General features: G+C 39.0%; 1 protein-coding gene across 21 annotated transcripts in view; it reads left to right on the forward strand.

The window, feature by feature from the left end:
• LOC102936545 (serum amyloid A protein-like) overlaps positions 1–18606 on the forward strand; it is an 80742-nt gene that overhangs the window by 28421 nt on the left and 33715 nt on the right. For 15 of the 21 annotated variants that reach the window (XM_037899678.2, XM_043549120.1, XM_037899675.2 and 12 more), the window contains 10 exons: positions 2124–2276; positions 3063–3134; positions 4167–4786; positions 6231–6351; positions 6640–6795; positions 7308–7427; positions 8193–8306; positions 9201–9307; positions 10091–10376; positions 11296–13599. In XM_037899678.2, the coding sequence (XP_037755606.1) occupies positions 2124–2276; positions 3063–3134; positions 4167–4786; positions 6231–6351; positions 6640–6795; positions 7308–7427; positions 8193–8306; positions 9201–9307; positions 10091–10376; positions 11296–11356 (1810 nt within the window). In that variant the 3' untranslated portion in view covers positions 11357–13599. Of the gene's footprint in view, positions 1–2123; positions 2277–3062; positions 3135–4166; positions 4787–6230; positions 6352–6639; positions 6796–7307; positions 7428–8192; positions 8307–9200; positions 9308–10090; positions 10377–11295; positions 13600–14588; positions 18310–18606 lie in introns of those variants that run through there. The other 6 variants (XR_006291678.1, XM_043549129.1, XM_043549131.1 and 3 more) reach the window with 5 other exon arrangements.

Raw genomic sequence — 18606 nt, forward strand, 5'->3', positions numbered from 1 at the left:
CTCTTAGGTCTAAAATAGGTCTAAGACTGCCTTTTGCTTTGGCACAAAGGAAACAGCTCGAATAAAAACCCTTCCCACTGAGGAACAGAGGAACTTTCTCTCAGGCTCCTGCTAGAAGGAGAGATTGGACCTCCCGCTGAAGAGTGGTCTTGCAAGAGTGGTCCCTGAAGAGTGACAGGGAAGTGGGATTTGAAGAGGGGTAGAAACAAATTGAAGGGAATAATCTCCCCTCCCCTGCCCCTCCCCTCCCCCCAATCTACAGGCTTTCCACATGGCCACAGGGATGCCTCTTGGTTAGCACTATTGGAAATGGCTCACTCAACAGACTTTCAGGAAGCACTTCTGAGTAGCAGAAATCCTTCAACTAGATGTGCTTATCTGGCCACATGGAAATGTTTTTCTATTTTTTCTTAACAGAAACGGTGTCTATCTAGTGCAGGCTTCCATTAACCATGTTTTGGATTATCTGTTGCACCTCAAACATCAAGACAGTTCAATTAAAGTCCATTTGGCGGCTATTTCAGCATTCCACCCTCTACTGGGTAATAAATCACTCTTTTCCAACCCCGTAACTATCAGATTTCTAAAAGGGTTGGATGAATTATACCTTTAGGTACAGGAACCTATTCCCCCAAGGGATCTCAACCTGGTGCTAAAAAAATGAACGGGACTTCCCTTTGAACTTATTGCAAATTGCTCCCTGCTCCATCTGTTTATGAAAGTGGCATTTCTGGTTGCCTTAACCTCAGCAAGGAGAGTGGGTAAATTGAGAGCCTTGGTTTCCGAGCCTCGTTATACAGTTTTCTGTAAGGATAAAGTGTACCTCCTCCCCCATCCAAAATTCTTGACAAAGGTGGTTTCCAATTTCCACATTAACCAGGCAGTTTATTTGCCAACTTTTCCCCAAAAGCCTACATGTGTACAGATGAGCAAAAACATCATTTGCTGGATGTGAGGAGAGCATTAGTCTTCTAATTGGGCTGCCCCAGACCCCTTAGATCTTCAGCACAGTTATTTGTCATGATTTGCAGCCAGGGTGAAAGATTAACCGGTTTCCACTTAGGAAATCTAGAAAGAAATCCTCTCTTGCACTTGTTTGTGCAGTTAGCTTATGTCACGCCACCTCTTACCTGGAGTATTGGCTCATTCAACTAGAGCACAAACAGCTTTCCTCATGCATGTACCTGGTCGAGACATTTGCAAAGCAGCTACCTGGTCATCAGCTCATACGTTTGCTGCTCATTATGCCATTTCCCGTCAGTCCAGGAACAATGCCAGTTTTGGATGGCTTGTTCCACCATAGCTGTTCAGGTAGACTCCAAACAGTTATCTGCTTGTGAGTCACCTGTAGTGGACTGGACCTGTGCAAAATACTTTGAAGAACAACAGTTATGTAAAGGTAGGTAACTGTTTTTTCTTTCTGACACGGCTAAACCTGTTCTGACCTGGAGCGCAGGAACTTGAGGTTGCTTTTGAATCCTGGTTTTCTAAAAAACTCTTGCATGTTAAGGGCCAATATATTAGAGTTTTGGAATGTAGGTAGGCCTTCCTTTGGAATGAGACATTCTAAGGGTTAGGTATGGATAAGTGAAACAGAGGACCTCTTAGAATGCTCTCTAATTTATTAATAACTGTAAATTTCCTGAACAATTTTCTTGTCACTGTGAAGGTCATTATAGACCAAATTAAAAGATAATTAACAAAATTCTTGTGCGTGTGCTAATTTAGAGGCTTTATCATGGAAAAATTAACCTCTCTGTATTGCAAATAAAAATCTCATAATTTGCATAATTGTTAAATCTCCTCTACGAGCAGCACAAAACCAAACTTCCAGTGTTTTATTTTGTGATTTCCATTGGGGCCTAAAAATCTTAGGAGTAAAGAACTTGACTAAAGCGTACAAGTTCTGAGCTGTTTCTTACTGAGTGCAACATGCATTTTTTTCATGTTTGGTTCTGACTGACTGATACTTGCTGGTTGCCAGTGCGCCCATCTTCTCTTCCTTCCTCCTTCAGATGATAAAGGTTTCTGAAGTGAGAAGCTGGCTAGAAAGACCGAGATTTATTGCGTTGACTGAGCTCCCCCCTACTGCCATCTCAGTTGTTTGAACTTTTGACTTTTAGTGTTTCCAGCTTTGTACGCAAAACCACTGAAAAGATTGGCACCCTTCATATGAGTCCTGATGTCAGAGTGAGGCAGGAAATAAAAGATGATGATGAGTCTCATGAAGTGACTGCAAGTATAGCCACGCATTCCCAGGAAGAAGATGAAAACGAGTAAGTTCAAGCTCGCATAGTTTTATTAGTCGCATGTGCCAGCTGCCCAAGGACTGGGAACTCTTGTCTTCCACAATGATCCCATTCATTTAAAGAATGGGGAATCACATGATTCTGCTGGAGATTTTTTTCCAGTTGGCTGTATAGAGAGGCTCCATGAATTCATCTGGTTTCTCCCTCCTCCCCCACCCCCTTTCTCAATTTTTTACCTCCAAGCTTGTTCAGGTGTCAAACTCATCTCGAAAATGGATGTTAACAGTTTACATTCGTGGTGCTGGAATGGTTGAGGAAGGGGAAACTAATATAGTTCCCTACTTGCCTTTCTTGGGTACCTAAGCAGGCTTGTTGACGCATGTGAATTTTAAAGCCTACATCCTATTTTTAATGAAAAGAGGAACAAGCAGCTTTATCACCCTCAAAACTGGGTTGTTTAAAGGAATAAGAAAACACTCTAGTGGCTTAGTCATATGAATAAAGAATGAGAGCTAAATTGTTATCCAGAGTTAAATTGGCAAATCATTGAAATATTTTAAGCAATGAATTTGTAATAGCTCAGTGTTAGTTTTGTTTCTTGACATCTGAGAACCCTCATAGGTAATGAATTACAAGATGGAAGAAATTATTTTTCTTCCTCTCCTCAAGTCCAGCTGCTCCATAATTACTGTAGTCTCATTTGTCTGTTTCTCATGAAAAGTAACAGCGCTGCATTTCTCATAACAGAATTAATGCTATTTCTCCCACTGTTTTGAAAAGAGAGCACAATTTTGTCTTCATATTTCTTTCTAGAGTGGAACTACAGAGCCAGCCTCAAGAAGAGGATCGGCTAAGAGATCTCGAGGTAGCAACGACAGAAGCTATGTAAGTAGAGAGCATAGAGCTATATTTTACTTTGGCAGAAAGCCTTTATTGTAAATATCTGCAATAAATGATACTGTGCAAGTATATCCAGACATGGTGTATGGCTATCTTGGGGGTGGGCAAACTTTTTGGCCCGAGGGCCACACCTGGTGGGGAAATTGTATGCAGGGCCATGAATGTAGGGCTGGGGCAGGGGATTGGGGTATGGGAGGGAATGCAGGGTGAGGGTGAGGGTGCAGGAGGGGGCTCAGGACAGGGGGTTGGTGTGCGGGTGCAGGAGGGGGCTCAGGGCAGGGGGTTGGGGTGCAGGAGGGAGTGCGGGGTGTGGGAGGGGGCTCAGGGCAGGGGGTTGGGATGTGGGGTGCAAGAGGGATGTGGGGTGTGGGCTCCGGCCCAGCGCCACTTACCTCAGGTGGCTCCGGGGTGACAGCGGCACTCAGTGGGGCTAAGGCTGGCCCTGTGCTGCTCCCGGAAGTGGCCAGCATATCCAGCAGTGGCTCCTGGGGGCAGGGTGGGGTAGGCGGCTCCGCCGAGCGCTGCCCTCGCCTGCAGGTACCACCCCCAAAGCTCCCATTGTCCACCATTCCCCGTTCCCGGCCAGTGGGACCTGTGGGGGGCGGTGCCTGCAGGTGAGGGCAGCCCAAGGAGCCGTCCCCTCCCCCCCCCCCATAGTTTGCCCTTCCCTGGGCTATTTGAAAGTCCTTACTTGAATAGTGGCTTTTTTCCATTAAAAATATAACTTCATTGTGAGTTTTGCTGAGAAAAAGAGGACTGTAGCATTAGAGGTAGAATCGAACAGTTGCCTACCAAGCTACATGAATCATTTGGAGGGAGATCCCCAAAAGCAAGCGAGGAGAAATTATATAGTGACTTTCCTACTGTCCTGACTACTCAGGAAAACAGCATTGGTCTGACCAGTATCTAGGAATATACTGACGGTTGCGTTGTCCTCTTGATATGTCTAATAGATCAGCTCTGGCATCTCTTGATTATTAAATAGCAAGTTCAATGCATTTCCACTTTGTTTTACAGAAACAAACTGCAAGATCCACTGGTTTTGTTAGAACCACAATGCTTGAGAGGAGTTTTGCAGGAGTGGTTTTTGTATCTGGAAGAAACATTTGGTTTCAAAGAGCCTTCCTTTTCAGGTGACTGCTTATCCATTAAGAAAGTTAAGAAGGTGCTTGCTGAAGAACAGAGTGAGGTTTTAGAAGAAAATATTGCACCAGAGCAACACAGTGAAGATCATGTAGGCAAAGGACAGACAGATGCCTTGCAAGGAATTACTGAACAGGATCAAAGTAGCGAAGCTCATTTTGGCAGAGAAGTGTGTGAAAATGATGCCAGTTCAAAGGGAGCCTCAGACCATGTTTTTCAAGTGTATCCTCCATGTCTCATAGCGCACGATATTCAAAAGGACCTAATGGAGTTGACAACATTATGTTTTGAATTAAATGTGTTTCCTTGCGAGAATGGGAATGCGGAAGAAAGTGCTGAACAGGATTTACAGCGAACAATGTCATGGGTCTTGGCTTGCCAGTTCATAAAGGACTATTTCTTTCTCTTGGATTTAAAAAGACTGAAGCGATGTATTACAATCAATTACACTAGTAGCCCCAGTGTTTGGGAAACTTACATGGAGGGATTGAAAGGTAATGGCTGTGGTGGCTTTTTGTTTTAACTTTTAAACCAATTGAAGATAAGTTTTAGGTTTTTGTTCTGGAAAAAAATCCAGATTTAAAAAAAAATAAAATAAAAAAAATCCAGCCTGAAGGGACATTCCTTTCTGAACCACCTCTGAAACAAGTGGTCTTTTTCGTTTTTTTAATAAACAAAACTAGGTTAATAAGAACCAGTGGCTTCTAGGGGAAAATGCTTCTTGTTTAGTTACTACACTGATGTTATTTCTAAACAAGTTAATCTCTAGTGCAGCTGCAGTTAGCTAAACACGGTAGTGATATGAATCAAATGTGTTGAAACAGAATATGCAAATGTCAAAGAGAACTTGAAAAAGTGTGGTGCTGTTGAACTCAAATAATTTCAATTATTTAACATATAAACCTAAAATTAGGGGAAGAGTTTCAGCACCCTCAGGGGCAAAGTAGGCACAAATATTTCAGCTTGTTTCCAAAGCTTGGACGACAGCACATTTATGTAGATCAGCAGTGAATTGGAAAAACATTCCCCATATCACCTCAGACATCCTTTTCTTCTCAAGAAGTCCCTTCTGCCCTTTCTCATACCTTTGCACTCCAATGAATGAGGCTTCCTGGATGTAACTCAGAACAGAATTTGGTCCACTATATGCAACTTCTAAAACTGAAGCAGAACCTTTTTAGGCAGGTCTTCAGGGCCACCAATTGATAGAACCCTGATTCGGCATAGAAAGTTAAGCACATGCTTAAGTTTTTTGCTGGATGGAGGACTATGTTTGGGCATGCAGAAATTTGTTCCATGTTGGCGTAAGCAAAGTTTAGAGTAGAAAAGTATTAATTGCATCCCTGCGTTGATTTGAGTGGAACTGGTTATTTGCATTCAGTTAAGGATGTGAGGTTTCGCAAGATCAGGGCTTATGTGCCCAGTTTGCTTCCTATGAATTCAGTTACAGAATTCCCAGTGACTTCAGTAATGTCCTTTATTGGTAATTTAAGCCTTAAATTGAACTTGTGGTTCATTAACAGTTGGTGTTGAAATAAATTCAGGATGGTCTGTTCTGTACACGTGAAGCATATGTTCTGAAATTCCATGTGAGTTATGTAACTTTATATAGTAGAAAATAAGTTGCCTTAAATCTTAAAGGGAAGGAGAAGTGGAAAACTTTATCTTGAAGTTTTTATACAAAAAAATTCCCTAACAAAAAAAATCAATTTAATAATGTTAACTCTGCCGTAACACTATTGATGGTAATTCAGTCAAAGCCAAACACACAGCTTAAGTGTGATTTACTCACCTGCTACCATTGCAGGCTAGAGATACATTTCCATGATGGGGACTTTGGAAGAATAAAGGACATTTTTCTCTTCCTTAATTGTTTTTTAAACTAGCTGAGTTGAAAAAAATAAAATCTTAAAACATTTACAATGTTTTGTGTTTCAGAACTGACTCACGCTAGTCCAGTGACTCTGGCAATGGAAAATGGAGATATGTTGAAAATATTAAAACTGTTAAATGACTTGGGGCCCTGGGATAGTCCTCTGTTATTGGCACATGCTCAAAGGTCTGTAGTGTGTGACTCTCTTTTTTTCTTGTTGGTTAATATGACAAATTTCAGACTGTTAGTTCACTTTCTGTTTGCCTTGCTCTGGATTTGTATTCCCACTAGCCTCTTCAATGTTTTGTGAGACTTTTTTATGGTAATAGTTCTAGTGTTAGCCTTGTTAAAGCAGAAGAACTTGAAACATGCTGGTAAATAAATTAGAATCTTGAAATAGAGTTGTATTTTCTTATCAAAGTGGCAATCTTGCTGTGATTTGGCATTAAAGATAATATTTGTTTGTTTGTACAGGCTCTATGAAAAGTTTGGGGAAACAGCTATAAGGCCCTTGATCAAGTTCTACCCATCAATCTTGCCCTCTGACATCATGCAGCTTTGTAGACATCACCCTGCCCACTTTTTAGCATATTTAGACAGTCTTGTTAAATCAAAGCCAGAAGATGAAAGGTAAAGGGGCGGCATGTATGCTGTGTGCCTTTTTTTGTTGTTGGGAAATGGTTACGTAATAAAAAGACTGGATGTCATCCAGGTGTGTGGGTTTTTTTTAATGTAATGCTACTTTGCCTGCTCATTTAAAAATAGAGTGGAACTTAACATTAAATAAACTTTTTGTTTTGCCAGTTAATTTCTATGCACCAGTCTCTTCCCATGTTGCCTCATTACAAAGCAGATTCCATTTTATCAAGATTTTTATAACAACTCTTTAATGACTTAGTGTTTTATAGACTGTAATGTATCAAATTAACTCAAACTAGCAATGGGAAACATTTCAATATGTAAAATTCAAATATGGATGTAGTCTGTATTATTTCTGAAGATTAAAGGAAATGTAACTTGTCTAGAAATCATCTTTCCAGTGCACTGATCATGGGTATTTTTAAATAGTATATATAAAAAGTTTATCACATTTCCATATTTGGTCAATTTAAAACCCGTGGATTTTCCCATTCTTTTTTTAGGTCGTCCCTGCTTCAATCTCTTCTTAATCCTGAAGCATTACGACTGGATTGGCTGTGTCTGGCAGTTTCCCATGATGCGCCACAAAGAACAAATACAGTGGATTCTGAAGGAAACCCTAGGTAAGGTAGTAAATAATGTATATTTAATTGCACTGCGCAAACCAGATGTAGTTGTCCAGACTTTCTATGTGTTCCATGATGGAGCTGGCTACCTCAGAGTAATTTCACTTCCCTAGAGGGTGAAATTCACCCCAGTGGAGAGAATCCCTATAAAACCTTCAGTTAAACAAATGGCTGTAAATGATGCATAGTCTTGCCTTGGCCCTTCTGCAGTAGGTTGAATTTCATTCTAGAGTATGTTATCTCATCTACCTCAAGATGTCTAACAGCAGCAACCAAAGGATTAAATAACTTTCCTATCTTCATAATCCAGGCCGGAATGATCTCTTTAACGACTATAAATACATCTCTCTCTTAAGAAGCTGCCACTTCGTTTTTCAGAATCATTTTCAGTGTGTTTCTGGGGAAAACATTTTTTTAAAATGTGTGAAATTCCCCTACTGGCTCAGCTGGAGTATACAAAACGCCATTCCCTGCGCTGTGCACATGCTTCCTAATGTTGATGCTGATACACAAAAGGCCACATTAACTTTTTTCTGTCCCTCTGTAATCACGTTAATCTGTGCCTACAGGGAAAATCTAATTTTAAGTGAATCTGTTAAGAAGATAGCTGGACGCACTGCTCTTTGAATTAATATTGTCAAAACTTCATGTGAAAGATGAAACAATCCCATTCATCTATTTGGCCTCCTGATAAAAAAAAGTTGTTTTTTTTTAAACTCATCAGAATGTTAACGTTTAACTTGGATTAAACTGTCTTCCCAGACCACGTTCACATTTGTTTACCTGGGGCTATAGCCAACTGATTTTGCTTCTGATTAAACTCCCAGCTGATTTTGTAACAAAAGAGAGGATGGCTGACTGCTGCAAGTCATATGGGTAAGTTGGAAACTTTGTAGTTTACTGAAACATTATGATTATTCTTGAAATTGGTTTAGTTGGTATCTTGGCCTGCTGAACATACAAATGAAAACCAATATGTTTCCTGCCAGTCTACTGTCAACTAAATCTGTTTAAATGAAGTATTTTGTGGCTGGCTCTATTTTAAAGTGTCATCATGTATAGGTTATAAATAGCCAATGTGAAACATTCCTCTGCAGTATTACTGGTATTTTGCTTTGTAGCTAAGAAACAACAAAGTCAAGTTGTAGCACATACTACACCATTACCTGTTAAGCTCTGTTTACTAGCCAACAAATGTTATTGACCTAAAATATGACCAAGGAAATAACCCCAATGCAAGTCACAAGGGTTATACCTTCATAATTACACTAATGCCTCTCCCATATTTAACCTGCTTTAGCAGAGAGAAATTTACCCATCAGTCTTCATGGACCTCTTGTAGGCATAAAGACATTCCCTCTGTTCCTAATTACCCCCACTCCCTTATTTGCCTAATGACTTTCTTTCTTTTCCTTATGCAGCTCTTACTTCCGTATGATGATTGTCTTCCACTTGACCCTTTACACTGTCATTCACAAAAAAACCCTCATTCTAATATGGGACCTGGATGTGTTGATCATTGAGCACTTATGACCTTTGTGAGGGTGGTGTTTGACAGAAAGCCGGCTCTAGTTCATTCAGTAAACTGACAGTTCTGGGGACTTATGGCAAGGCCTATGTTTTGCCACTTTGAAATGGCCAGGTTATTCCTAGTATTTGGGGTTATTTGCTTTTACTGATGAGTTTGGTAATGAAATGCTGATTTACCAATGACATTAGTTTAGAACAGATAAGTATTTGATTTTGGAAATTTTTAATCTTTTTTTTAAGCTTCTGGCCTGGATATCTCTCTCTGTGTTTGGAGCTGGATAGAAGAATAGAAGCCTTTACTAATATTGTTCATTTGGATGATATGAACCTGTTCGATGGAGAACATGGTTAGTGAATCTTAACTCGTGAGCACACCAGTAGAATACATGATCTATATTGACTATGTACTGATTACCATTTAAATATAGAGAAGCATTTATTGAGAGTTGAATGATGTATTTTTTTAAGCACTGATGTAGCAAGATCACTTAGCATTTTGTATAACTTCATATAGTATATTGTACAGCATAAATATAATTGAGTGTATAAATCAGTGACACTCTTTGTAGTTTAATTCTTGTCTTCCAACAAAACAGCAGTGTTTTAAAAAATAAATAAATAAAAATCATAGTCTTGTTTTGAGTGGTTCAAATCTCTTGACATTTTAATCGGATTTTTTGGCTCCAGCTTTCCCTCTGAGTTTTTGTTGCCCAGTACGTTGAAGGATCAGCTAATTCACTAGCACTATCTAGTGGCTTTTCTAGAATATAGTGAGCAAGTTTCTGTATCAGATGGCAGAATTGCAGTGAAAATCTACAATATACTAAAAAGACACACAAAGGAGCTCTTTTGCTCTTAGTTGAATCCAAAATCTCAACAATGGCTATGAAAAAGCTGTTTTGAGTGCTAAATGTCCCATCAGCCCTAACAATTAGCTCCAATACACTTGAAAATGTTGTGTGCGACTGTCAAAAAATCAAATGCATTTTAAGCCATTTAACTAAGATATGAATGTAGAATGTTCACTCTAGAAAACTAGCTTCTTTTAAATGCCAATAGATGTAAAATTAGGTTTGCTACAAGCTTTTTCCTCACAGATAACTACAGCCAATATTTAATTTTGCATTTAGGCTCAATTCCAGAGACCGTGGAAGAATGGAAGTTCCTTCTCCATCTTGCACAAAGTCACAGCACTGACCTCCACTATCATGGTACACAGAATGGGAATACTGTCGGCAATGGTAGCACTAATTGGTCAAACTGCATTACTGTTGAAAATGTAGCTCTTTTGTTGGCTAAGGTAATTGGCCCAGATCGTGCCTTGCCAGTATTGCAGGAGTGTGATTTGACGGCTGAATTCTCTGAGAGATTTACCAGGATCTGTGAAATACTGAGAATTGCTGAAAAAAGGCAAAGGTAAGATGGGTGTGTGTGTGTGTGTATATATATAGAGAGAGAGAGAGAACTGTATTGATACTTCACTCAGTGCCATCCTAGGCCATAGTTTTGTCTTTCATTAAATTTAAAAAAAAGTGAAAACACTTCAGACTTCAGCTCCAAGAGTTTTTAAACAGTGTTACAGAGTGGTAAAACTACCTGAAAATACTTCTGTCTCCAATTTAAGAGGTATATTTGAGATCTGTAGCTTAAAAATGAAAAATGTATTAACAGAAAATATATTCAGAATAAATGTTTTAAAAAAGGGGCGGGGGGGGGGGAGGACTAAACTATCAAAAGTCCACTGCTGAAGAACTCAGAAACTCCTCACCTGTACTTCATCCGCCTATAGCTAGACTGCTCTGATGGCGGCTTCATAAATGCTGTAATAGTGCAATGAGACATTACAGTATTTGGAATTTGAGAGTCTACTTACACTGCAGCTGTTGAAGTAGTTCACCTACAAATACACTATTTAACTCCTTTACGAAAAAAAAGCATGCATGGAAAAACATAAGAGGTTTTGGAATTAAGTGAATTAAGATCTAGAAGATGGCACTTGAAAAGGTCCTATTGCCATCTCTGTTACACCAATCCTGAGGGGTGGTTACAAGCAAGAGTGAAGGCCTGGAATCTAGGAAGCTTTAAATGCTAGCATTAAATACAAAATAAAATAAAAAACCCCTGGTATCTTCTATTTTTTATTATTTACGGTTTGTCATTCATGCTGTCTATTCAGGTCAGTGAAAAATCTTTAAAGGCAGGGGCATGATAGGGCTCTCTCTGAAACTGAATTGTATTTATCTCTGCATCAGCCAGTTTAAACTCTTTCTAAAAGCTAGTGTCCAGCAAATTAGGTAACTAATACGTTGGATTTTTTTTTCTCTTTTGTCTGTAGAGCCCTGATACAGTCCATGTTGGAAAGGTGTGACCGTTTTCTGTGGTCTCAGCAGGCATAGCAAATATTCCAGGAAACACTGAAATGAAGTTGTGTACTGTGCATCTTCTACATTAAATTGCCTCTTAAGTTTCATCATCTCTTAAAGAAACAAACTCTTGTCCACACAATGATGTATGCAGCCACACTGCATGAAAATAGCACCTGAATTGGGTTTTCTTCTACAACTCGTCCTAAATAGTTTAAAACGTGCTTCTAAAACTGGTTTTAGAAATTGTTAGGTTGAAATACTCCAATGTTTATGTTGAAATTAAGACCACAAGTGTCTAACAGATTTGGGTTTTTTTACAATAGGATTAGAAGTGCTGAATGAACTTGGTAATAACTCTGCATGAATTAAAACAGTTGGTTAAAAGTACAGTCTTTTGAACATTAAATTATGTTTGAAAATAGTGTATTTTGCCTTCAGCTGCTTTTCTGTGGGTTGGTTAAGATGTAAATTTCAAACAGATTAATTCTGTGTATACTGTGAGTATGAGCAGCCCCTGCTGGTAAATGTTAAGACTCACCCAAACTGTTTTCCCCTTCTGACATTCACTTATGCCAATGGCTGCAGTGAATCCATGCAAGAATGCAGATTTTTCCTTAATTGTATAGAATATCTGTTCTTTTGATTTATTTCTTGGAATAGCTATATCTTTATCTTAAGAGCTATGTAAAATAATGTTATGGGGTATTCATTGCATATTGTTGAAATATGCATTAAATCTTTGAAATACTCATTTATTAATAGACCACTGAAAAGACGTGTAAACACAGCATTCATAAATTGTATGAATCTGTCATGAGGTCATCTTCAGATAAATTACCACACAATGAACATATCTTTAGATGTCAATATTTCATAACTGATTTTTGATCTTTTTGGAAGAAATGATGTAACTGCATACTTTTTTATCTAAAATTGCCTTAAAAAAAGTATTTTAAAGGGAGGCTGTCAAGTTAAGAATCATATTTTTTAAAAACCTTTACCTCTGTTAAGATAAACATTAGATTATTAAAACTGAATATTTAAAACACCCAGTTTTATTTAATCATTTGCAAAAACTAGCTTTATACCTATTCTGTTTACTCTGTGAACTTCCTAGAGCTTAGATAGTGAAAACAGACTAGTGAGATTTACTTTTGGTTTTAGCTTATTTCAATTTATAGCCTCATTCACTAGCACAATCCTATAATATTTAGGCAGTAGTCAAACCCCAAAGAACTAACTCCCTATAAAAAAAAATTGTCATTTTTTCCCTCATACACCGACATTTTGTGAGTAAATTTATTTGACAGTATCCCTTTAAAATAAGAGCCTTTATATGTTTTATGTATATAGTTTTGTCTCCATTGTTTGCTGCATTCCAAATTAATGGTTTTGTTTTATTTTATTTAAAAATTAATTATTTTTTGGTCAATGTGAGTTTTATCTGTGAAGTTTGGGTCTGATATATAAAACTACAGTTAGATGGGTAACCTCTTTGTCTCAGTTGCTAGTACGAGTCACTCCCTTATGGTGGCGTGTTTCATAGCTCTTCTGGTGTGGGAATAAATGTCTACAGAAATAGGCCCAGTGGCAGGAATTTCAAACCTTAAGGTTCCTGTCTCGGAAAAGCCAACAAAACGTCCTCTTTCAATTTCAGTTTTTCCTGGCGTTGAGATTTTCAGCTGAAGTTGGGAAACAGCACAAATGTGCCATCCTATACCTTCAGGCACACCATGTCTTATTTATCATAGGTGTAAAAAGGATTGGAAGTCAGGTACTCCTCTGTCATCCTAACTTTGGTATTGATATGCCATGAGGCTTAGAACAAATCACGTTACCTTTCTGTGCCTGTTTCCCTCCCTCTACAAAGAGAACACTTCTACCTCATGTGGGTGTTAGAATTAATTAGTTCAGTTTTATACAGCACTTCAAAGAAGTAAAGATCTATATAAGTGGAAGAATCAACTGTCTCAGGAAAATACATAACCAGTGCTCTTTGTCAAAAGTCTAGCGAAATCTCTTCAGTTTAGAGGATAAACAGCTGAAAGCTTTGTGTACATAATAACCTTTATTTTAAAACGCACAATTAACAATGCTGACTTTTACAATATATCACAAACTTTCTTTCAAAGAGCTTGTTTTTCATTTTGCATAGCACTGTTCATATTAACCAGTTCTACAACAATATTTAAGTTTATTGCACCTAAAATGAACTTGTAGTCATGGTTTCAACTAATTTTAAGAGATTTCAATAAAAAAGAAAAGTGTTTAGACTTAGTCTTGATTTCCTTATTTATACGTGAATAAGATGTGAAGGATACGTGAACACATTGTGACTTCATCCTAGGAAATGCTGCAGTTGCACACTTGCAAGCATAAGAAAGGGAAGTCCATCACCCAGATACGTCATGAGCCATTTAACACTTGTGTTTAACCTTTTTGGTGTGGAAGTGGAAAAAGGGATAAAGGGAATTTGAACGCAGACATCTTAGTTTTCTTAGGAATAGAGCTAATTCTAATAATGCGAGACTTTAAGTCAGGGCCTGGGCGAGTGGGAAGACTGCAAGAGATGCTATTTTGACCTTGTGTTAGATAAGAATGGAATGCAGACTGTAGTAGGAACTGCTGAAAAAAGTAAGATATCAGGAAGGAATATGTATAAACAAGACATGGCTGTTGATCATTATTGTATGCAACAAAAGGTATAAATTCTTGCCCTAATTGTTTATCTGGCGGAGACCTGCCTAGGAAGGGGGAATCCCTGTCCGTGCACGCTCTCCCCCTTGCAATTGCTCGAGAATAAACTGTCTCTGACCTGTTACAAACAACCCAAGAGTGAAGACTGCATTTTTCTTCCACATTGGCTAATACTTTGTGAAATCCTGTCACTTTGGCTTACGAGTAAGATGGTCTGTATAGTGGGTTTGCGTGTCAAGACAAGAATCCAAATATGTTGGTCAAAAGAGGTGTAGTTTAAATAATACCGAAGTGAATTTACTTTTTTATACATCGTTTCACAGAGGAAAAATATACAAAAGAGCCCAACTGTCAAATATTGCAAGCATGAGGACAACACTTTATTTTGATGCTTAGCTGTCCTCTGCTGGACAAATTGAAAGGTCTTTCTTGATCTGTGACTGAAACTGTACCTTTCCTCATTAGATACTCTAATCATCTGTCTTACTGGAATGCCCAGGCTCACTTCCAAGTTTCCACAATAAGCCTAGCCTTTTGGATATCCTCTGAGTGAGGCGTGGTAGGTCTCAATAGATAAGACAACTTCATTGAGAATCCGTAGAAATGGGTTCTACCAGTTAGTGCTGTGGCCTTGAATCTATTACTTCTCTGTGCCTCAGTTTCTCTATTTGTAAACTGAAGATACTTAACCGCCTATGTGAAATGCTTGGAGATTTGTAGATGAAAAAGACTATAGCCATTCAAGGGGTTCATGCACCTGTGGCTGGTGCATGTGATCTCAGTGTCAGGTGTGCTCCCTGCACAAACACCTTTTAAAAAACTCCAGTCAGAGCAATAAAGACTTGGCATTTCCTGACTTCAGTATGTTTCAATGTAAACGTTAAAATTGAATGTGCAGCCTTAACACTGTTTATGTGCATGTATGCATAGCTGTATAGCCCTCAAATACTTTGTCCAACTTTTGGTAACACTGTATATTATGCCACCTTTTCTGATGGCCTTAGACACCTGTGTGACACTTACATCACTGTGTACAATCCGTAAGTCACACATGCAGTTTGTGAAAATAGTTTATACACAAGATGTACAGTTAATAAGGCCAGGGCCCTACATCACTCTCTGCTCTTCCTACAAGAGTGTAGAAATAATTGCGTTCTTTGAGAATGTTTTCAACGATGTGATTATATACACTGCAATGCAAACAGCTGTGGAATCTTATTTTTGCCTGTGTAGGTTTAAGAACTTTAGAAAGTTATGGCATTTAAGCTTTTAAAAGAAATCATATTCTGTGAGAACAACCGTAAATTTCACTGAATTATGCACATTACTGAATGGACAACTTTATACTCGGAATAGATGAAGCTTTTAAGATTGAGGCATGTTAAAGGGCTGTCTGCATGATATTGTAAATTCCCAGGACTCTGCTTCATACTGCTTGCACTTTTAACTGTGCAGGTCCTAAAGTAGTTGCCTGGCATACTGCATGGCAAAGTTAGCCACAACAGCATACTCTTCCTTAGGAAATCTTTTAAAAAGGGCCAAAACATCAGACCAAACAGTGTTTAAAGATAAGGTGAGATTCTTAAACCTTCATGCCTGCCAAATCCAAAGTATTGTTACAAAGAACTTCCTTTTTTCTTATCAAATGTTTGCTCCAGTCATTTTGCCCTTCAAGCTTTTTTGTTACAAAAGGACAAAATGTACAGAATCGATTTTCATTTCAAATTTTTAAAAAAATGTTTCTTTTTGGGTGTAGACCAGGCCTGTAAAATTTCAGTCCAGAAGCTTGAATGTTTTCAGAATGTTGAGTGAATGAAAAGAGGGCTAAAGGAAACATTTCGATAACCTTAAATACCGCTGTTAGGAGAGCTCCCGCTATACAACCCACCGCTACTTTAAATGATGATGTGCAGTGTCTCTGGTAGGCAGATCATAGAGGGGTCTGAAAAACTAATGCATTACAGCAAGGTTTTCAAAAAGATGGAGTCACATAATTTAGGAAACAAAATGGCTCTCTCGTGCCCCTTGAAACCAGAATTGTTTCCAATTCTAGGTATCAAATGTGGAGATTTACCATAGTTCAGTTCATCTAGGGGAAAATGCAGTTGTAGTTCAGGGACTACTGAGCTTCTCAATCTCTGCAGCTTTGTTACTACAAGTAGTAAATGCTCTCCAGGATAACACGACCTAGGAGTTATCTTTCCCTTTTTTAAAGAACGAGTTGGAGTTCGTCTAGAAAAGTGTAGATGCTCATGGGAATAAAATGAATAAGATTAAAAGAAAATTACACGATTCAGCCTAACATGTCATTTTGCTGTCAAGGCTGTTACTGGTGAATGTAGACGCTTCCAAAAGCTTCCAGGAAGCTCAAAGCCAGATTGGTCAACAGAGCATTGAGCATGGACAATACAGCTATGGTCTGTTGTGTTTACAAGTCATAGCGTTCTGTTGGGCTAGTGAGCGGGACTGATTTAGCACTGTTTCACAACACCTTCCCAATCATGATGACTTTATTCAGATTACATTCCCATAAGAACAGCTGCACTGACCATTTACAAGATCTGCTGTTTAGTTTACAAACTTTAGAGGACAAAGTCTGACCTGAACTAGCAGATATTTACCTGCATCTTTCCAGCTAGAATCAATAGGAGTTTTACATATCGCCCATGCACTGATCTGAGAATGTAAACCGTATTTACTTCATTTAAATACAATTTTGATAGTTCAGATTGTTATTTATCACAAATGAAAACACTTTACAAAGTACCCTGAATTCCAGATAGAGCTGATGATTCCAATCCACTGGTAATATTTTGAATTAAAAGATATTTTTGTAACTCTTCATCTAACTGCATCTAGCTTATGGCTTAGATCTTACCAACAGCTACACAATAAGTTAACCGCTATTCAGACAAATTAACCTCTCCCTTTTGAGGTCATAATGGTGGTAATCAAAGCTCGTTGATGTTGTTCAAAATTTTGACAAGTTTCCATCTAAATTTAAAAGGGAAAAAATGAAAATGTCTACAAAGATGACATGCCATTTCTGACCAGCTCTGGTCATTTAAGTTTTATTATTTATTTCTATTACCATAGCCTCTTGGAGCCCAAGTCATGGAGCAGGACCCATTGGCTAGGCACTGTACCAACAGTACAAAAAGATCCTCCTCCCACACGTCTTTTAACTCGCAGTTCTGACAATAAGGTAGCGGATGTATGACAGGCTTGAGGTGACTGCTCAGCATGGAGAGCTAAGACAGGCACTTAAGCTTATCCGGGGCTGGGAGCGGGGCCATGGCTCCGGGAGGTGGGGAGGTGGACAGGGGTAAGGGGGCCCAGGCTGGGGCCACAGCTAGGGTGTGGGGCCAGGAACAGATCCCCGGGCGTGGTGTCAGCAGCTGGGCCTGGGGCCAGAAGCAGAGCTAGGTGGCACTCCCTCTCCACCCCTGTGTAAGGGCTGGCCCAGGTCCTAGCCACCCCACCCCACCCCGAATGTTCCTCCTTGCCCCGTTAGGGGGGCATGCCCCTCAATTGGGGACCTCTGGGGGGAGGGATAGCTCAGTGATTTGAGCATTGGCCTGTTAAACCCAGGGTTGTGAGTTCAATCCTTGAGGGGGCCGTTTAGGGATCTGGGGCAAAAATTGGGGATTGGTCCTGCTTTGAGCAGGGGGTTGGACTAGATGACCTCCTGAGGTCCCTTCCAACCCTGATATTCTATGATTCTATGGTTCATGCCCCTATAAGCTGATGGCAAAGGCTTCTCCAGCTACCTGTGGCATCTTTTGTGAGATCCCCTAACTACAATTACAGATGAGGATAAAACTGATTTGGTGTCTATGGTACATGCAAGATGATTACTTAAAACTTCGGCATAAAAATCTCACATAAAATATTTCACTCATTTCAATCATTAAAAAAAATTAGAAGCAAGTCAGAAAAAGTGATTGCCTGCAACTTCCAGTAAATGATGGACATTTCATCATATTAGGCACTGGTTAAGTAATTGATCTTTGGATCAATAGAGAGACAATACAGACCGTGACCAATTGAAATCGGGAAGGCTCAAGAAGAAATAAGGGAATTTACTGCAGTAAATTCCCAACAGAAGCAATGTTTGTTTGCATTCAACAAGCAAAGAATTGCCCAATTTGAATTTAGTCAGGTTTCTGTAAATGATTTCCAATTTGCTCTTTAAGATAAGGCTTCCTATAAATATAGTACCATTTTTCTTGTGAGAATCCATCAGAAAGGACTCCATTTTTCCGGGGCTTTGCAATACAGCAGTGGTAAGTTTCATTCCATATGGAAACTTCATATTTGTACCACTTTACCTTGTTGTGTATTCAATTTTTGTCTTAGAACTGGTAATTTTTATGATGTAAAAACTTAAGCGGAAACGAAAACTTCTAACTTTACAACTTATGTCCCAGCCTGGTGCTGTGATGGCAGAGAGCATTTCATTTTTCTGAGTAGAAATCATCACTTTGGGAACTCTTCTGAATTGTGTGTGACCCTGAAGATCCATGTACCTGTTCCAAAGCCGATATCAGAGGAATTTACATTATGTCTGGAGTCTTTAAAAG

This window comes from Chelonia mydas, chromosome 6 (genome assembly GCF_015237465.2).
Source record: "Chelonia mydas isolate rCheMyd1 chromosome 6, rCheMyd1.pri.v2, whole genome shotgun sequence".
Taxonomy (NCBI): domain Eukaryota; kingdom Metazoa; phylum Chordata; order Testudines; family Cheloniidae; genus Chelonia; species Chelonia mydas.